The sequence below is a fragment of the Triturus cristatus genome, chromosome 11, assembly GCF_964204655.1.
Source record: "Triturus cristatus chromosome 11, aTriCri1.1, whole genome shotgun sequence".
Lineage (NCBI taxonomy): Eukaryota > Metazoa > Chordata > Amphibia > Caudata > Salamandridae > Triturus > Triturus cristatus.
Window position 1 is genome coordinate 1,064,139,402 of NC_140594.1, and position 21,021 is coordinate 1,064,160,422.

A 21,021-nucleotide genomic window follows, 5' to 3' on the forward strand; every position below is an offset into this window, starting at 1 on the left:
GTAATCAGGTCAACAAAGGGTTTCAAATGAGTCGTAGACGTGCGCTAGAGAAGCAGTCTTTAAAAATCGTAAACACAATCACTAGTTACAGGCCTAAAATAAATAATGGCAATTCAAAAAAACAATAGAAGGCACTTTACAGAGATCGTGATTGATAGGAAACAACGCTTTTTTAAAAAACTAAGCTGCCATAAAGAACTAAAAAAAAGGAAGCTTCAACAAAGACGAGCAGGACACAAAATAGTACCCAGACACGAATAGATAAGCACCAAAGTGGAAAGATACCAGTAGTTAGGCGCTGCTCCGTGGGAGGAAACAAATGACAACAAGGAGGGACAAGGAGGAAAGATTAACACTAGCAAGCAATCCTTTTTGAAGGACAGTTAAACTCACGAATAAAAAGCGATGGGCGGGCCATAAGCCCACAAAGTGTATACAAAATGTCTCAAACAGACAGTGCAAGCGCTGCCTAGGCTCGACCTAAAAACTATTTTCACCTGCTGAAAGGATATGAGATTTATCACAAAATTTCTGCTTAATTTAGGTAAACATCTGAAGGGGAGAAGAGAAGCACTGGGTCTGCTTTACTCGGAAGAAATCATAAGGATGCTAGAGGCCCATGTACCCTAAATATGTACCTTTTTGTCTTGAGGAGTGGAAACCACTGCTGAACCTAAAACACCTTAATATGTAAAACAGTTCAAAAGAGCATGAGGGCCTAGTCACAAAGGTAAATTCAATCGTAAATGTACATTTACAACCAAATGTACCTTTCTGTGTCTCTCAGGAATTCATAAAGGAATTCCTGCCAATCATAAACCGGTTTACAGAATGGAGAGCTCTGCCTTGAATGCAGAGGTCTCCGAGTGCTCTCTGCAGCCATGAATCCACCCAAGGGAGGGAAAGTGTTAAGTTTTTTGCCCGTTCCTAAACTCCCCCTCCTTCCCTTTCCACTCTGGGAATAGTCATAAAGTTACTCCTGCACGGGTGGTCCTATTCTCTCAGTGCAGACGTCTGCGCTATGTAGAACTCTACAAAGCAGGAATAGGATCCACAGGAATAGGTCTGTAAACCCGTGCCTGGCGAGCTTTCCAGGCATATTCCTGGGAATGTTCTTGAACAGGGAAAAAAAGAAAAACTAAGTTCAGGCATTTTTTGTTTGCCCATATTTTGCCTAGTTTTTTTGTTCATCGGGCCCTATGCGACTCACAAATGTAAATCCTTCTTTCTCAGGCTTATCCATGCTTGTCAGTGCAGATGGGACACTACTGTATTACTGCAATATCCTAGTCTTTCCAATGAGATGAGAGAGAAAGAGAAAGCTTGATCGCACCCACAAGGCAAGCTGGTATTGGACCTGGATTTGAAAGACACAAGCCAATCCACATTGAAAAGGTGTCATAGCTCTAAAATGCAGGACGGAAACATGCCAACACATTTGGGGCCATATGTACAAAAGCATATTTGTGGTCGGAAATGAACCGATTTGCAGATCCGGGCCGCTTCGGACTGCAAAAATGCTTTTTTTATATGTACAAAACACAAATTGCGCTTCGGTAGCATGTTACTGAATCACAATTTGTATTTAGTGATTAAGTATTTGGAAGGGGCATATTTCGGGCGTCCCTTCCAAGTACCGAATTGCAATGCTATGCTTGAATGTTTTGCGCCTGAACCACGGTCACAAAACATTCATTTTTTACCTACACATCAAGGGTGGTGGTAACCGTTCGCCAATGGGAAGGCACCATATGGGACCACTTCCATTTTTGTGACTGCTGAAACAATGTTTTATATGAGCAGGCAGTGGTCCAAAGGACCACTGCCTACTCTTAAAAAATGAAATTTTAAAGTTTCATTTTATTTTTTGTAATGCATCGAGTTTTCCTTCACGGAAAATAACCTGAATTAAAAAAAAAATAGTGCTTTATTAAAAAACAATCACAGACATGGTGGTCAGCTGACCAATTCCTAATGGGTCGCAAATTGCGACCTACCTCATTAATAATCATGAGGCAGGTCTATTTGTGACCCCATTAGGAATCTCTATCTGAAGTCTGTAAGTTTTCTTACATTAGGAATTGGTATTTACAAATTGCAATTCAGTAAAAATCGCAATTTGGAAGTCTCAGTTCCTATTTTTTGTACATATGGTCTTTAATCACAAAAATGCAGCATTCTAGACTTGGAACTCTCAGATGCTTCTATCGCCACACCGTTCAATAATCTCCCAATGCATGGGTACGATAATGAGCTAAAACGTCCTTTCTTTGAAATAGCCTAATTTAAAAAGAAATTTACAATGAATTTTTTTAAAAGTCGCTACAAATAGCGGAATGGATATTTGAATACCTAAAATTGTTTGCAATTTGAATAAATGACACGATGTACTTAAGAGAAAGAATTTAAAAACAGACAGGGTGTCGACAACGGGTGAAGTAAATAGAAACAGAATGCCAAACAGCATGAGAGGAATGCAAGCGTGGCAATATGGAGTGTTGTGTGCAGAGGCGGCACTGTGGGCGGGGGTTATTTATTTGGGAGACACTTAAAATGAGGTACTGGAAGTCCCTCCATTTTGGATGTTGCCAGAAGGACCAATCTATAACCGATGTCGACGATGATCGATGGAGGCAAACAGGAGATTTGGGGACACCTATTCCCCAGAGGCATAACATTAGCCTCCGCAGTCCCAGAGCTCGATGGGGCCCCCTCCACAGTTGTACACCAGCAGCGGGTCCCTGGCCTGAGAGCTCTTGACTGCGCCTGTGGGAAGGGGAGGCCCTCCATTTACTTTGCAGGAGGGCCCCCTCAAGTTTAGTTATGTCCTGCTTGTCCCTCCTTAGGGATACAGGCAAAGAGGCATCATTTTCAGTCAGTTACCATTTTAGACTCTGGGCGGTTGAAATTACATTTCAGATAGAGTATTTTAAATTGTCTCATTTAAATTTGGAGCAAGTTAGTTCAGTGAAATATAGTGAAGCACAATTATTTTTTCTCTAAAGAGTTTGACGACATCATTTACATCCAATATAAAATGAACATATGGTTTGTGGGAGAAGATCAATGGAAGTGAAGTAAGAACAGGAGCGGCCTGTGCAGGTCAGAGCGGTGAGGCGGGGTGGGAGGGATTCAACAGACGACAATAAGGAAAAAATAACTATTTATTTAATTTTCCCTCATCATCGGCTCTTACCTGCAGGAGTAAGAGAGTGGATTTAAGGCTACAATGTATTATTTCGGTAAAACACAGTGAAGAGAGATCTAGAGACATTGTGTGAAGCTTGATAATGAGAAAGAAGATTAAAAGACAATAACAAATACCAATTGTGTTTGCTAAAGATTTTTGATACACCCAATAAGTGATTATTGCCTTTACTCTAAGTACACACCTTGGGGAGTTTAGTAATATATCTCATAAAAATGTGATGAAAATGCATTTTTTTAAAAGTGATCTTAATTAGAGCATGCTGTGAACATTTTCTTTAAGGAAAAGAAATGTGCATTAAGGTTGAAATTACCGGTTGCAGAAGGTGCAGAAATCTTGCATCTTGATCCAAAAACCACATGCCAAAAATCAATAATTCTGCAGAGACATCCTATAGTGCAATAGATGATATTAGCCATTTGTGGTCACTATGAACAATGTCGCAATGGCAACCCTCATTTTCCTGGAGGAGTGAGCAAGATGGTGCATGCTCAGCAAATTACGCTTTCATGGCTCTTGTGTGACCAGTGGAGAGGGATGCGCAAACAGCCTCTTGAAACTGGCAAGCACCACTTGGGGATGAAACGCAGTGAGAAAGGATCTCAGACTAGCTGTCGAGTAAAAGCCCGTCACATTCCACTAATCCTGTCAAGGTTATCATGGTGGCCAACAGGAGGGTAATGGTGAATGTCTCCTTGGGCTGTGCAGCATAATTTTAGGCATTATGCTGGATCAGGCTGCAAAGAGACATTGCTAATGTGATTAGTGGTGACATACAGTGATCAATCAATAGCCCTAATGGAAGAGGTAGGACTTCTTCCAGTCACAGACAAGAAGACAAAAGGGAGTCTGGGATGAAGGGGACTTGGATTTAGCTAGTGAAGACTTGATGAAAATAAAGAGAGGCATATTTAGATATGACCATGGAGAAAGAAGACACACAAGAGAGCAAAGGAATATTAGAATGGAATCAAAGAGTGGTAGACAAGGAGCTGAAGCTCCAGAAGGTAGACGGAATGATCAGATGTCATAGATGAGATACAGAACTTATAATTTCAGAAAGTAGTAGTTGGTGCTGCGCTAGTGTTGGAGAGTAGAACTAAGGTGCTAGAAAATGTGAGAAGAACGCCTTTCCACCTGTTGTGACTGAGAAGGATAAGACCGTGGTGATGAACAACGTCTTTGCAGAGCTCTTGACTCCCCTGGACCACTTACGTTCTGTCCGGGCGAAGAAAGGCCATAGATTGCCCTCAAGGACTAACAGTGTCATCTCTGTTCAGGATGGTGGTAATCAATTGGTCAAGCTTGGTGGCCCTGTCTGCCATGAGAACATTCGGAGAAAGTTGGCTACCTGAATCAAGACATGCAGTTTGAAAATAAGCATAATCTGCTATTCTGTGACTTCAATGAGGAAAAACCGTCTAGGAGGAAGTTGCTTGTGAAATTGTGTAAAGAATTTGCATCATGGGGCATACCGGCTTCATATGGATCCTGGGAAAACTGAAAATAATGCACACCAAAAAGAGATGTCTTCTAGACAGCCTGATGAACACCAACCACCCCAGCTGAGAGTTGGTCCTTTCCCTCCCATTTGATGGCACTGACTAGCTTGGTCCCTATTATAACACCCGGCTTGATACCCAAGTAGTCAAGAGTTGGCGTGATGTGGTGTTCTGAGGGATGCGTTTCTGAAAACAAGGGAGTGTGTTCTGCTAGGGTTCCCTCTAAGCTTCGCCGCTCCCTTTTGAATCTTTCTTGGAGAAGTGTTAATTTGTTTTGACTATTGATTGAGCTAAGGATTTGTTAAAATGTCCGAGCTTGATGCTGTGGGTTATTTTGATGAGTGGGAGAAACAGGACTGCCCATATGCAATTTACGCTCTGTTTCCTTTCATTAAACGTTACCGGCATTTGGTTCACTCTGCTTTTTTCTATCCTATGTTATCAATAAAAAGATGTAAAACAAATATATAATCTTCATAGGAATTGATCAGTTGGTCTCGAATGTACACTGCAGGCTGCAAGGGGTTTCCAACCAACAAATCACCCCTCAATTTCATAAGAACTTGCAAGGGCCGCTTGGGAAACAAAGAAAATACTCAGCTTCTCACATCACCTTTTTACCCCCAGAGTTGTATATAGCGTGAACTTGACCAGAAGGTATCCGAGTGCTTTACATGAGAACCAGTTGCGTTACACAAGGACACCTTCATTTTTTTTTATAAGGCACGGGGAGTTTAAATGATTTGCTCAGAATCGCAGGATGTTTAGCGTCCCTGCGAAGACTAGAACCCGGTTCCCCAGCGTCGAGGTCGACTGCCATAAGCCACATCCTCTCCCTTACTCACCTTGATACTGCTTCAAGTATACAACAAACATTAGTATAATGAAAATTCAGAAAATAACACACATAGAATGGATGACATATTGAAACTAGGGCTCCTGGCTTTATAGCACGTATTTGGAATTTCCGTCTGTATTTTCATAATGATTTTTGCATTGTATTGTTATTTATCCAGATTTATTTTTTCCTTTGTGAAAAAACGAAGATGCAGCTAGTATAATTCCATTTTTACTTTACTGATAATTGTGCTCTTACTCTTGGATGGCTGTAGTGAACACATTAGTCAAATACAATGAAATAAAACACACAGCTGCAAACATTAATATTGCAGTACTAGAAATTGTGCACACATTAAGCTGTTAAAACTTTATTAGAAAATATTTTTTTAAACACCCTGTGCTGTCAATATACATAGCCTGCCAGTTACATTCGAAAAAATGGCTAAACACTCAAAAAAATCTAATTTCTGTATCTGTCCATGTTTAGCAGTAAATACAGACAAGAAAACGGATATTTGTTGCATGTATTTATGAGTAAGAATCACTAAGGGCCTCATGCAGGTAAATAAATTTTACCGGTTCTAAAATACCGAGCCGTACCGAATCGGTAAATAAGAATCGGTAAGTTACATGTAGGTAAAAATTCGGTAACAGTTACCGAATCGGTAACATTCGGTAATTAAGAATCGGAAATGACCGAATCGGTAAATACCGAGGCGGTATATACCGAATCGGAAAATACCGAGGTGGTATATACCGACTCGGAAAATACCGAGGTGGTATATACCGACTCGGAAAATACCGAGGTGGTATATACCGAATCGGAAAATACCGAATCGGCATGTACGGATTCGGTAAAGAAAATCACATGACTTGACGAAACAGCTAATCAAGTGCAACGACAGCCCACCCAACAAGGAACAGGCCACACCCAGGCAGGTGTACAAAATTAGCCGAAGTGGCCACACCCAGGCAGGTGTACATAATCAGCCGACCCTGGAGAGGCTTGGAGTGCAGAGGAGAGGCAAGGAGCCGTTGCATGTGCGAGCGGGTAAACGAACAGCATGTCCAGCCAGAGAACACAGAAAGACGGAGGGGAAAGGAGGAGGAAGCTGAAATTTAGCCCCAAGGAACTCCAGGTGCTGGTGGAGGAGGTGGTGAAGCAGCACCACAAGCTGTTCGGAAGGCAATCCCTGCAAGTGCCTGAGGTGGAAAAGCGCAACATATAGCTGGCCATCCAGGCGCAGGTCAATGCTGTGGGAGTGACCCACAGGGACATTGAGGTACTCCAAAAGCGCTGGTATGACCTCCGGATTGTAACCAAGAGGAAGATGGGCGACATCCAGAAGGAGGCCAGCCAGACCGGAGGTGGAACCAACAGGGCACCTGCCCTCACCGAACTGGAGGAGCTGGTGGCGGCCACAATCGAGCAAGAGAGCGTCGTGGGACTTGGGGATGCCGACAGCTCTGCCAGAGCCGCAACACACCAAGGTAAGACGAAAGCACAGCAATGTAGCCCCCCCAACCCCTATCCCACATCCCCCAATTGTGAATCGAGAATCACACTGCAGTCCACACGTGTCAGTGCAGACAGGCAATGCATTCCGGGAGATGTAGTCAGGGCAACACTAACCATGACGTAAATGTTACAGGGCAACAAGGCATGTCACGCACTCGAGGCACAAGGAGACAGGGGACATATTGGAATGTGAAATGATTTATTGTGACGCATGCAATGCAGCCCTTCGGGGACACTGAGCCAATGTTGTATTTCTGTCCACAGATGTGACACCATGCAGGACAGGGCATGCTGCAGGAGAGACGGCACACCGGCCACATATATCGCCGCAAGCCAGCACATGTTCAGACCAGGGAGCAGGCCCACTGGCAGCCGCACCACCTACACAGCCAGCCTCGCCGCACACAGAGCCAGCATCACCTCACCCAGAGCCAGCATCACCACCACCAGAGCCAGCATCGCCACTCATGTTCGAATCACCAGCCACATCCCCGCTTGCAGGCGTGAGAATGAGGAGGCGTCCAGCAGCCAGGCTACGAGCCTTAGACACCTCGTCAGACGACAGCATGGGACCAGAAGACCGCACCGGGCCCCAGGAAGGGAGCCATGCCACTGTGCCCCACACCTCACAGGCAGCACAGACGGAAGCAAGAGGGCGCCGCAGGTCGCGTGTCCAGAGTCCACCAGCACCCACTGACGGCCATGGTGTCTTCTTGGGGCTCGAGGGCCAAATGTTAAAGCAACAGCGCCTGCAATCAAAGGCAGTCATGTCAGTCCAGAGGCACATGCGGGTGATGACGACAACATTAGTCAACATGGACAATAACATTAGCGGCATGGCTGCGGGCATTCGGGACATGTCCCAGTCTATCCAGCAGTTGTGCAGCAAACTAGATGCTGACATCGAAGCACGGCGCCGGGAACGCCAGAGAAGGGACACCACCAGCAGGGCACTCAACCGTCTGGCAACTGCGACTTCTCTACTGTGCCGGCGCTCTGTGACGATGCAGGAGGGCCTCACACAGTGCTGCAGCGACCTGTCTCGGGGGATGGTGCAGGTGACAAGTGCACTAGGGGTGCTATTGCCTAGTCAGGCGTCGACAACTGCTGCAGGGGATGCTGCGGAGAGCATCGACACCAGCAGCAGCATCACACCCCCCGTCCCAGAAGCACGCAGGAGCAGCAGGCGGCTTGGTGTTGGCTCTAGTGAGGATGCACAGGCCGTGCAACCCACCACTGCAGCGCGTATGCGCAAACATTGATGTTGCCCTGCTTTGCCACTTCCCATTGGGTGACGTAACCCTGGACATACTACTTGTATAGATGGTATATTGCCAGATTGGCCTGTTCATGTGTTCATGGCGTGGTGCCACATTAAAACTACGTCATGACTTCTCACAACTCGCTGTGTCCCCTTACTTACTCAGAAATAGTTGGCTGTGATCTCTGCCCGTCTCTCTCTCCCATCGATTGCAGTTGGCACTCTAGCTGCGTTGCCCTCTGGCTGGCCTGACTCATCCTCGTTGTCCTCATGATATGTTAGTTCCACATCTGTCCCTTTTTTCGTGGCAAGGTTGTGCAGCATTGCACAAGTGGCAATAATCTTGCAGCAGGTGATGGGTTTGTACTGGCGTGCGCCTCCGCTCTTGTGCAGGCAGCGGAACCTGCTCTTCAGTAGTCCAAACGTGCGCTCCACCACATTGCGTGTTGTTTTGTGTGCCACGTTGTATCGTCTCTCACTCTGGGTTGCTGGGTGTAGGTAGGGAGTGAGGATGAATGACCGGCATGCATATGCACTGTCGCCTGGATGAGTGAAAGGGAACCATCAGTAACATGCCTCATGACACTATGATTTGCAGGTTTCAAGGGGCGTCACTGTTACTTACCTAGCAGGTATCCCTCTCCAAATTCTCCGGCACTCAGTCGTGTGTATATCCCACTATTCTGGAAGATGTAAGAGTCGTGGGTGCTCCCAGGAAACTTTGCAACAATATCTGTGATGATGTTCCCTGCATCACAGATCACCTGCACATTGATGGAGTGGGTGGACTTCCTGTTCCTGTAGATGTGCTCTGTATCAGCTGGTGGACAGATTGGGATGTGTGTACCATCAATACAGCCGATGACATGGGGGAACTGTGCCATGTGATAAAAGTCTGTTTTTGTTTTCTGCAGTGCAGCCTGTGTGTTGGGGAAGCTGATGTAGTGGTGCATTCTCTGCATCATGGCATCCAGAAACTTCCTGAAGAAACGTGACAGGCAACTCTGGGATACCCCACCCACCGCAGCTATCACCACCTGATAACTGCCGGATGCCAGCAGATGTAGGCTGCAGAGCACCTGCACATGTGGGGGTATGGCGTGCGCCCTTCTTATTGGCTGGTCCAGGCGTGGGTGTAGGTCCCTGATTAAGTCCATGATGGTTTCGGGGTCTAGCCTGTACCTCTCATGTATCTCTGCATCAGTCAGCTGGAATAGTGTGATGCGCTGTCTGTAGATTTGTTCCTCCCGTCGCCACACCCTCAGTCCTGCTGCCTGTAGACGTAGGCGCCTTGCAATGACGTACATAGCGGCCATGTTGTCCACGCTGTAGCATTTTGGGTTTGCATTTATCCATTGTTGATGGTTACCACCTGCTTTTCATCCGTGTTAATTACCGACTCTTATTTAACGAATTTACAGGATTTCTTAATTACCGAGTGCTCCTACATGTCATTTTAAAATTTTACCACTTCATATTTACCACTTCATGTTTACCGATTCGTTAATTTTGTATTCGGTAAATTTGAATCGGTATTTTAGAATTCGGAATATATGAATCGGTATTTACCGCCTCATATTTACCGAAAAGTGGTTTTTGGACTCCTACATCTCACTTGTCTGAATACCGGTCGGTAACGGCATATTTACCGAAATTCGGCCGTTACCGACCGGTATTTGGCTACCTACATGAGGCCCCAAAAGCGGAAAACTGTTACCTCATTATGGCATAACACATTTATATTAATGTGATCTCTAATGTGAACCAATCGGGAAGCACCATTTCTTTATAACGATGGCGGTGTCTGAAGCAAGGTGTGTGTCCAAGCAGAATTCACAAGTATTAACTTCGCACTACTTTGCTCAGACTGCATAACCGCCCTGGGAAGCAAGAGGGAGCGAAAAAAAAACTTTCATCAAGGTGAATCTTTGATCGATTCATGGAGACGGCAGATGTCCCTTTCAATTCAAGATAAAACAGATTTGCATGAGAAAGGAAATAAAATGAATCGGTGGGCGGGTGTCACGAGAATCAGAAATCTATTTATTTCATGCAAATTCAGGACTGAAAATCAGCAGCTAACAGCGCCACACAAACATTTGGTGCGCGCAATGCTTGTTCTGGCCAAGGTAATGTTTATGTTCAGTATTTATAGCTGGGGTACATACAATATGTATCTTAAATAACAAACATTTCCAGTTAGTTGCCTTTTTCCCTATTGCTTTAATCTTTTGATAAGAGATGGCCTGTACAGCTAAATTAAGTATGGATTCAAACAGGTCCTTTGCGATGGGATATAATATATTTAATAACCAAACCGAGCAGTAGTCACACACAACTTTAGAAAGCACAAAAATAGTGTTTGTAAGAATTACGTATATCGTAAATTCGTGCCTCTAACTAGGTCTTGAATGACTTCACATAAACTTAAAGTCTAAAAACGTCCAGTCAACACCTTTAGTTATATGGGCAAGCAAACCTTACGTCGTCAACAGTTCATATTTAAGAGTTCTACACATTCTTAAGAATGTTAAATATAAGTACAGGGAACATTAGTGGAGTAAATGTACATGGATGTAAATGTACATGTAAGGAAGCAAAGCGTATCAAAGCAAATCCGGCGTCGACAGGCAGCCTACTACACACCTGAAATGTAGTTTGTGGTGTCGGCATTCCATCTGTTTATTAATCCTCAAAATACCACCAGAGAGAGTTCTGGGACCTGTCCATACCACAACATTGTATGTTACATAATGCAAACTTTAGCCGCACCACAAACTTTCCTAGAACTTAGAACTCTGGTGCGATGTATGCCTTCTTAAATGCAACACCATTAAGATATTGGAAGCTGGTGAGAACTACCAGCGTGATCTACTCGGCCTCTTGGGGTTCCAACGCTCTTCAGGTAAATGAGAAGTCAAAACACATCTGTAACACATATGCCCCAGCTGGGGGGACACCTGCTGAGGGCGTTGCAGGAGGCCTCCGACACGCAGATCCTTCCGACCGATCGGCAGCATGTGGAAATAGTGGTCTTCCACACACCGGGTCACCCCGCCCACCCCAAGGAACCTTCTTCATACTGACCGATATCACTATGAAATATAGAAGCCAAATTACTGGCCGATCGTCTTCTCCTGCATATCTCCGACCTTGTCCATCTCAACCAGGCTGGTTTTATGCCACAACGATCCACTCGCCACAACATCAGAAGGGTTCATAATGCACTGACAAAGGCGCCAGGATTGGGGTGGCCGCGACCATATTACTAGCTGATATAGACAAAGCGTTTGATTTGATCAGCTGGGAGTACCTGTTTATTCTCTTGCAGACTGTTAATCTCGGCCCATGGTTCCTGACTTATATCTGCCTGCTCTACATGGATATATCTGCATACGTATTCATGGTTGGGGCGTTGTCTGACCCGTTCCCCATACACAGAGGCACTAGACAGGGGTGCCAGCTATCTCCTCTGCTATTTGGACTGGTAGTAGAGCCAATGGCTGCATGGGTGAGGCGTGACCCCTGGTGCGCAGTTTTGAGTGGTCCACTGAGATATCTGACAGAGTCGCACTATAGGCGAATGATGTACTGTTTTTTCTTAATGACCCGGCATTATCTGGTCCGAGGATATTGCAGATCCTTCGGGTGTTCGGGGAGACCTCAGGGTTGTATATAAACCCGATGAAATCAGTACTGTTCCCCGTTTGTGACGACCAAGGAAGAGGGACATGGGCTGCTCAGTTGACTTGAGCTGTCGACAGTTTTCAGTATTTAGGGATTTATATTTTCCCGGACCCGACTATCTCTTGGTCGCATAATATTATTCCTCTACTGCTGCGGGTCGGGGAAGAGTTGAGGGCATGGTCTCTCTTGTCATTATTAGGCCGGTCCGCCATCTTCAAGATGATGTCTCTGCTGTAAGTGTCGTACTGGCTTCAGAATTGTCCATATGGCATCCCACACTCGTGGTTCCGGCAAATAAGCGCAGTACTCAACCACTTTTTGTGGGGAGGCGGTGCCGTCCGGGTAGCTCCCCACACCTGTGTTCAGTCTGCTTTCTGTGGGGGGATAGCCGCTGCGGACGTATATATTCCTACTATGCCGCCTCTCACTTACTTAACATCAATGAATGGTGGTACAGTGACCAGGCTGACCCGGCGTATGCTGTGGAGAGCTTGGCGATGGGCAGCCAGTTGGTACTAGGCTTCCTTTACAGTCTTGCAGGCACGAAACACTTACCCCCGGCGGCCAGCTTGGGTATCCTACTATGGCAACAGACTGTTCGGCGGTCAGGCTGGCAGGGGAGGCTCGGGAGACCACACTATGGCATGGAATCTTTGTACACCAAGTGGTGCACTGCCTGGATTTAGAGAATGGGACCATATAGGCTTGTCCACGCTGGGTGACGTTATGAAGGGGACAGTGCTTAAATCCTTCCAACAATTCCAAGAAGAGTACCAGCTCCACCGAAGCCAATTCTACAAGTATCTACAGTTCCGAAATGCTTTATCCCTTTATGTTTGGGGCATGGTAGGCTTGCTGGAATTCAGCCCATTAGAGGATAGGCTGCTGATGGGGGAACTGGGTGCTCACAAAATCTGACAAATATATCAAACCTTGGTTACACATAACCCCAACACCCTAGGGCGCTGCAGACTGCCTGAAAGGGAGACATTGAAGACTTAAATGACGATGATTGGACTGAGGCCCTGGCAGAACCCCGTAATGCCGCTATCTCGTCACACAACCGCCTGATCCAATTTAAATTTTGCATCGGGCCTACTACACTAGGTACCGCCTCTAGCGGATGGGAGTGATATTCTCTCCTGTGTGCCTCCGCTGAGGTGTGGAGGAGGGGGCCCTCCTCCACACTGTGTGGAGTTGTACCACGCTGAAGCCTTTTTGGCGTGGCGTAACTTCTTGCCTGGCCCAGGTGTTGTTGTGGCAGATCCCCCTAGAGCCCAAGTTGGTCCTTCTTCACATGACAGAAGAGATAGGAGGGAATCAATATAAACAACACCTCCTGTTGCTGGGGCTAACACTAGCCAAGCGTGACATCTCCCAACACTGGAAGGTGGACTCCTCCGCCCTCGGTAGGTGGCTGGAAGGAGACTGTGGACAGATGCATGGGGATGGAAATAGTAGTCTTCCAGGAATGAGGCTATCCCCAGAAGCATGGTAGAATCTGGAAGCGGTGGGCAGATTATAGGGAATTGAGCTGCCCCCTGTGTGGTGTACCAAAACCCTTATAGAGATGGAGGTACAGTCCTATAGGTCTGAGACATAGTAGTAGCCCTCATTTCCAATCACACAAGTGCCATGGACATTTGCATTGTAGGGGGCTCGGGGAGTAGAATTTAGTCTGTGCCTGTTCCATGAAGTTGTGTAATATTGACATCATTCAGACCTGTTGTAATGCTGATTACATTTGTAAGTGCAGGCCTTTCAGTCCTTGATGTGCAAAAAATAAAATCGCAATAAAATGTGTTATTAAAAAAACACACATCTGTAAGAAATTGGACTATTATTTGGGGTCAAAATTCAAAATAATAAAAATACCAATCCGAATTTTAAAAAAGAGAGTAGAAGTTGATAAACTAAATGATGACAAAAGTGAATTTTTAAAGCTTTAAGTAGGAATAGCACCAAAAAGCAGAAGGTACCAATGACAGTCAATGGTCGTGGTTGACTGGGACCGAGACACAATTTAATGTGGACTGCGATGGAGCGTGGGTCAGATACAACAACCAGGTTCATCCTGGTCACAGATGTTATTTTCTGACTTAGTCCTGTAAATTCCAATCCGCCACAGTAGTACACTTTTAAAGTCCCCCAGGACCGCAGGGATGTACTCAGACACCAAACTGTAATTTTGCCACTTTTTCTCGATTTACATTTAAAGAATGTAGAGAAATTATTAAAATTAACAACAACAAAATTAAAGTTGCTTCTAGAGCTGTGTTATGACCAAAAAGGCTTGGCAGTGCATACATAAGGCACTAGCCTACTATTAACATGGGGTCCTATAAACAGTTTTGTTCTACAAGGCAAGGATCCTGAGTTCTCCACTATTTACTAAAAGCTCCAATGATCAGGTCTAATAGTATGGCGTTGTTGAGAGTTCTCACTCAATTATAACATAATGGCGTCACACAGAATACTGCAATGATGCCAGATGGGCTTTGATACCTATGCCCTGTGCCTTAGCTTCTCAGCAGGCCTTGCTTCATGGAGGAGCAACTTTCATGTTTTAAGTTCAAGCAGCTAAGAATGTGTCAATCCATGTCACAAAGTCCAAAATATTTTAAACGCTAACAAATCCAGCACCCACAAAAAAGGATGCATTCAGAGTGTCAATGTACTGGGTTTCAAATGCACAGATCACATTTAGTGTGAACAGGACAGATGGCAGATACAGCTCTAACTAGCGTCCAAAATCCAATGTCCGAACAAGGGAATCACTGGCGCTGAGAATAGGTTATCATCTAAAGGAGGTCACTGCCAAAGACACTTGCACCAACCTAGGACTGTCAAAAGTAGCCTAAGTAGATGCCCTATAGACAGTGAAGCTAAATTAAAAGAATTAATTAAATGATATATACATTGATGTATATGCATGTAAAAAGCCCTTGCACTGATGCACAAATTTAACCATGATTTGGTAAATCCTCACTAACAGAGCAGTATGCCTGCTCCGCTTCAACCTGACCACAACCGTATGGTGTTTCAACTTTAAATTAAATAACACTGAAAACCCATTCTACCCAAACTAGATAAATTTCAATGCAGCCCATGTGAAAAAAAAATAAACGGGGTTTTGAGCTAGCACACCCAAAAGTGCGAACAAAAGGTGGAAAATGGAAAACTCAAGCTGCACCAATGATGCATGTAAAGTGCAAAAAACAGAGAAGCCATCTTTCAACTTCTTTTGAATATGGCACCAAGACACCGTTACAAAAAAATGTGGAAAGTGTAATAGACTAAAATGAGACGCAAGGGACTGATCAGATTTGAGGATATCTGAGATCCTTGACCCATCCAAACTTTACAATGTATTAGTCAAGGCCAATCAGCCTTGAAAGTACCCCAGGCACTGTGGGTTGTGATAAAGTTAAGAAAAGGCCTCCTGAGGTTGTATTATATATAGTGCCCCTAGGTTGTAACGGACGTGTACCAACATTTTTGTGTCCCTAGGGCACTCTGGAATTACAGGAAGGGGCCGCCGCTAAAACTTCAACTGCCCCTTCTGTAACATGGATCATGCCAGTGCTAAATGTGCTCTAGCGCAATGTCAAGTGGGTGTTTCCTCCTCGGAATGATGACATGGGCCCATGCAAATGAGGGAATACCTTACCCTTGTGCCCAGGGCATATTACAGATGTTGGGGCAGAAACAAACAGGCACATGCATCAAGCACAAAACCGGTCGCAAACGGGCAGATTCTCAGAATCTGCTCCTTTGCGACCGGTATTTTTGCATTTGGGATGCATCATCCCAAATGCACAAATCGCTATTTAAGGAATCTCAAAATAGCTATTCCTTAAATAGCGATAGCATTTAAGGAATCCCTAATTGAGATTCCTTAAATGCAATGCATTACAGTTTTAAAAATAGCGATTTCACTATTAGCGTGAGCAAATTACCATGAAGCTGGACTTCATGGTAATTTGCAAAAACTTAGAAAAATGCACTTATTTGCATTTTTCTAAGTTTCATGTTGCGCACACACATGCCCTTAGAGCATGTGTGTATGCAACATATGTGCAGAGTTAACATACATGGGTGCAATAGGGTGTCATTTCGACACCCTTGCACCATCGAAATTGCGGGAGCAATTTGCGAGTACCTACTGGTACTCGCAAATTGCTCCCGCAATCTCTAATTCATTCCTATGGGCCTGGAGGCCCATAGGAATGAATGGGAAGACATTCCTTAATTGCGACTCGCAATTTGCTAGTCGCAATTAAGGAATTTGTGGGAATCGCTATTTCTTTAGCGATTCCTACATGCATAGGGTTTTGCTATTCCTTAATTGCGATTCCTTAATAATCGCAATTAAGGAATCGAAAAACCCTATGATGATGCATGTGCCTGAAAGAGACTGTCAGAATGCACACTGACTAAAACTCCGGCTGGGGGTTGGCACCTTCAATCAATTTATGCCACCTTGGGAGAGAAAGGGAGGAGTCCAGCCTTGTCGTTTATGCGGCAGCGGTGTTGAAGACGCAATTCACGTCATATGCACCTGTAATAAGCTAAAAGATATAAGGATAACCCTGCTAAAGCCAGCGTTCAAACAGTATGGAGCCAGATCGTGCAGACAAGCGGTAATGTTGTGCTTCAACCCTGAGCTGGTCCAGCTAAACTGCCGGCTAATTAAATATCTTGACATAACTGCAAAAAGACTGAAACACCGGACCGAGCAGCCCAACGATTACTTACTACAAGAACTGACATAATCATTACAAGATCGGACACAGTCGAAACAATACTTACAGTCAATATGACTAACGTGCAGAATGTTTTAATAATTTATGCACTTTTTTTCTAACGTGTTGTAAAATTTTACAAAACACTCTAATTATCGTTGCTGACAAAAAGTTGGGAATATTTATAATGATTTTATCAAACATTGTAAGATATTTTATTTTTTTGTGTATGCAATGGTTTTAATTAATCAAGCATAATAAATAAACAAATACTGACTGTGTGCCACATAGAGGTGTGAAATAGGGTGCCTCTTAAAATGGGGTTTTGGTGAGTGAGAGGAGAAAAGAAAATAATGAAAAAGTAAAGAATGGAAATTGAGGTTTGACAAGAGGCATACAGTGAAAGCCACTAGAGTGAGAGTTAGAGATCTTGTGAGAATTAAAAATCCAAAAAGCATGAAGAAGATGCAAAGTTTATCAGACCACTAAAAGTTGTCAAATTGCTCACCTATGCTGTAAAGACAGACGATTCCAGGATATGGACTCTAAGCAGAGCACTAATTATGAGAGGTAGTTTAAATGGAGTTGGAACAATGGGGAGAGATAAAGATGAGAGAACCAGAGAAGATGTAGGTAGCCAACATAAAAGGGAAAGTGATGCAGTCAGGAAAGAGAAACATGATCAGAGTAAGAGAGCAGTAGAATACTGAGAACTCCCAGATAGTCAAAAGATTCATTTGCGTCTGCAAATAAAGCTCTACATTGTGTATGGATTTCTCTAGGTCCTGGTGTGCATAAAATATACATTTTGTAGATATTGTTCAATTATATAATTTCAAGTTCACTTTGTCGTGAAAATAGTGTATTTAAAAAAACATTCTGTGGGTGCATTCTTATAGTTTTGCCGAAATAAAGGTTACTACAGGGGCTCAGGGCACCGAGGCATCCCCAAGCTGGCAGTCACTCAGTTCACCAACTTGCAGGGGTATCACTGCCCACCTTTGAAAGAGAGGCTAGGATGAATCCTGAAGAGAAAGGCTAATTGGCAGCTTGAATCAGCAATAAATATGGACTTAACAGAAATGAAGTCTTGGCATCGATGGATGGATGAAATAGAAAAGTAAAAAGATACTTGGGCATTTAAAGAAATTATCAAATAGAATGTAAGATACAACATAAAACCACTATCTTTTACTTTTCATTTAACAGCCAACATAAACACGTTCTGGAAAGTAATTCCAGAAGTGTTTGTGTTACAAAAGGAGATAAGCAATTTATTGCAAGGTTTTCCAGGCAACATTATTTGAAAGAGCCCTTTCAGACAGTTGGCTACCTCTGAGAATATTTCGCAATGAATTACCAGAAGAAAAGTCCCAAACCTATCCTAATAAAAGTTAGGAGTTTGTTCCGAACAAAATGGTACAAAACAGAATTGGAATTAAGAAACCGCTTGAAACTAGAATTGGATCAATCATAAAACGACCTGAAAATTGAAAAAAGCAGCAAAGCAAAGTTGCAACATGAGAAGTTTTTTTCACAAATTTACAGAACAAAGATTAGTCTATCTTCAAGATCTAGGCAATGTAAAGGCTGTGAGGGACAACAATGTTTTCTTCATTTGGGAAGAAACAGAGAAGCTAACTTAAAAGTAAAACCAACTAAAATAAGTCAGGGAGGTTGAGACTATGCAAGAAGAACAAACTATAGGATTAGGTTTAATCCAAGCCATTAGAAAGCAATAGGGCAAACCTACAAAAAGAATAATAAGTACTTAAGAAAAATGAAATGACACGAGAGGTCTTGAATAAATAAACACAGAGAACTATATTTTTGGGAACAGGTGACGGCAAAGAGAGAATATGGGTAATAGCAAAAGTGATTAAAGAAAGCAAATATTTAACCGTAGTCATCTCATCTGTTTCCACTGAAGAACAAGAGAGATTTATAACAGCATTATTATTATATTTAGCAAAGTTTTCTGAGCCCATGTATTAGAAATGGGATTCCTGGTATGCAGAGGTAACCCAGGACAGGGAGGAATCACCACTCTTGTCAGGGTAAGCCATATATGCACTAAAAGATACCCTGTGCTCACCCTTTTGTAGCTTCGCACGGAGCAGTCAGATTTATCTAAAGAGGCAATGTGTATTTGTGCAATACACTCACACGGTAACACAATGAATACACCACAAAAAGACTCCACACAGGTTTAGAACAATATATTATTATATTCCTAACAAAACAAGACAAAAATCCAATGTATAGAAGTTAAGTCCTTTAAGCAGCCCAACAGGGTTTCTGGCAGAGCCTCAGTTGCAAGTCCAGCAGTGTCATATTTTAGGGGGTCAGAGACCCAGTACATATACCCCTTTGATTTGGGGGTGACGAAAAAGCAGCTCTATAAAGTGCACAAGGATGCATATCAAACCCAGTCCTGTCTGTCTGGCGATCAGTGGGGGTAAATCAGTGGTTTGTGTGTGGGGAAGACACTACCTATTGAAGTGTAAGTGTCAGCTCCTCCCATTCCTCCATTCCCAGGAAGACTCATCAGAATTCAGATAAGTGCTCAGAATGCAGAGAAGCCTCATCTTCCTGTGTTTGTGGCTGTCTATTGAGAATGCATAAAGTGCAGCTGTCACCCGACACAGATGTGTATTGGAGACACGCTGTAAGGCACAAAAAAGCTACGAGCAGAGAAATGTTCACTTTCCAAAAGTGACATCTCTAAAATAGTAATGTTAAATTCAATTTCACCAGTACAGAGGATTTATTATTACCGTTCCAAACATATGAAACGAGTAAAAGCTACCCATCTCTGATCAGGAATTACTACTTAAAAGTGTAATAAGGAATTCCCAATGCTGGCCTATGAGAGAGGTAGACCTCACAGTTGTGAAAAAACGAAATAGGCTGTTTGTCACTACCAGGGCATGCAAAATATACAAGTACATGCCCTACCATGTGCTTACATGGCACCCTGCACTTAGGGTTACTTTAGGCCTACTTTAGGAGTGACTTATATGTAATAAAACAGGAGTTAAGTATTAGAAAGTAGTTTTGAAGGCCAAGTCGATGTGGCAGTAAACTGTACACCCAGGAACTGCAGTGGAAGGCCTGAGACAGGTTTGAAAGGCTACTTCTGTGGGTGGCACAGTCAGTGCTGTAGGCCAACTAGTAGCATTTGAGATACAGGCCCTGGGTATATGGTACATTTTACAAGGAACCTAGCAGTACAATAAATATGTCAATCTGAGATACACCAATGTCATCATGTTTAGGGGAGAATCAAATGCACTTTAGCACTGGTTAGCAGTGGTAAAGTGCTCAGAGTCCTATGCCAAACAAAGAAATTGGCAAAACGTGGAGACAAAAGGGAAAAAGTCCAGGGGAAATCCACTCCAAGGATGCCAGTCTAACATCATCTATCCAGAAGAAGATTTCAGTGTACTGCTAAACTCAGACACAGATAGAGATTAAGAGGAAATGCCAGAAAACCAAAAAGGAGACGTACACTAAATTTATAACGCCAGACTTGAACATATAATTTGACAGAAAAATCTAGAAAGAGAACACTTATATTTTTTTCACAGAACCATCAGATATACACAAGAATGTATCCACTACTGATTTCCTACTTTTAACCTGAGTTTTAGATATAAATTGATATTTTTCAAAAAAATTAATCACACTATGTGAATAATCCAAGGGGATCAGAAGCAGCATAGAAAAATGTTAAGAAAGTAGACAGTGTATAGAAGCTGGTATACACATTTTACTATAATTATTATTAAGAATACATGAAAAAGGGAACATGGATAATTATTACAGAATGTGATTTAACTCCTAAGGAAATAATGAGATAGAAATTTAAATGTTGCACCATACATCCAGCAAGATGAAACATGATGAAATATCACTAATGTTTTAAGAAAGCAGAGACGTGGAATACAGTGATGTACAATAAATATAGCAAAAGGTAAAATTAACCTGGCGCATGTACAAATAGAAGAATTTACAACAAAAACATGCACAAATATGCAAATTTATACAAAAGACAACATGAGAACATGCAAACATCTTTTCAGAATAAAATTCAACCTTTTGAACAACTGTAGAAACGTTGATATTGTAGGTACAGAAGAAAACTAAATCAAACCATCCTGAAAATTCATAAAATAAGCCTGAACATTTTAGAAACAGATTTACTCAATTTTAACCCAAACTGTGCACTCACAATTTATCCTATTTACAGGAAGAAT

At 43.3% G+C, this 21,021-nt stretch overlaps 2 protein-coding genes across 3 annotated transcripts in view; one reads left to right on the forward strand and one right to left on the reverse strand.

The window, feature by feature from the left end:
- LOC146785986 (uncharacterized) overlaps positions 1-8,468 on the forward strand; it is a 42,816-nt gene extending 34,348 nt beyond the window's left edge. The window contains exon 3 of the mRNA XM_085635388.1: positions 7,334-8,468. Within this exon, the coding sequence (XP_085491514.1) occupies positions 7,334-8,331 (998 nt within the window). The 3' untranslated portion in view covers positions 8,332-8,468. The remainder of the gene's footprint in view (positions 1-7,333) is intronic.
- USP13 (ubiquitin specific peptidase 13) overlaps positions 1-21,021 on the reverse strand; it is a 324,868-nt gene that overhangs the window by 4,755 nt on the left and 299,092 nt on the right. The gene's annotated exons all lie outside the window — the stretch shown is intronic.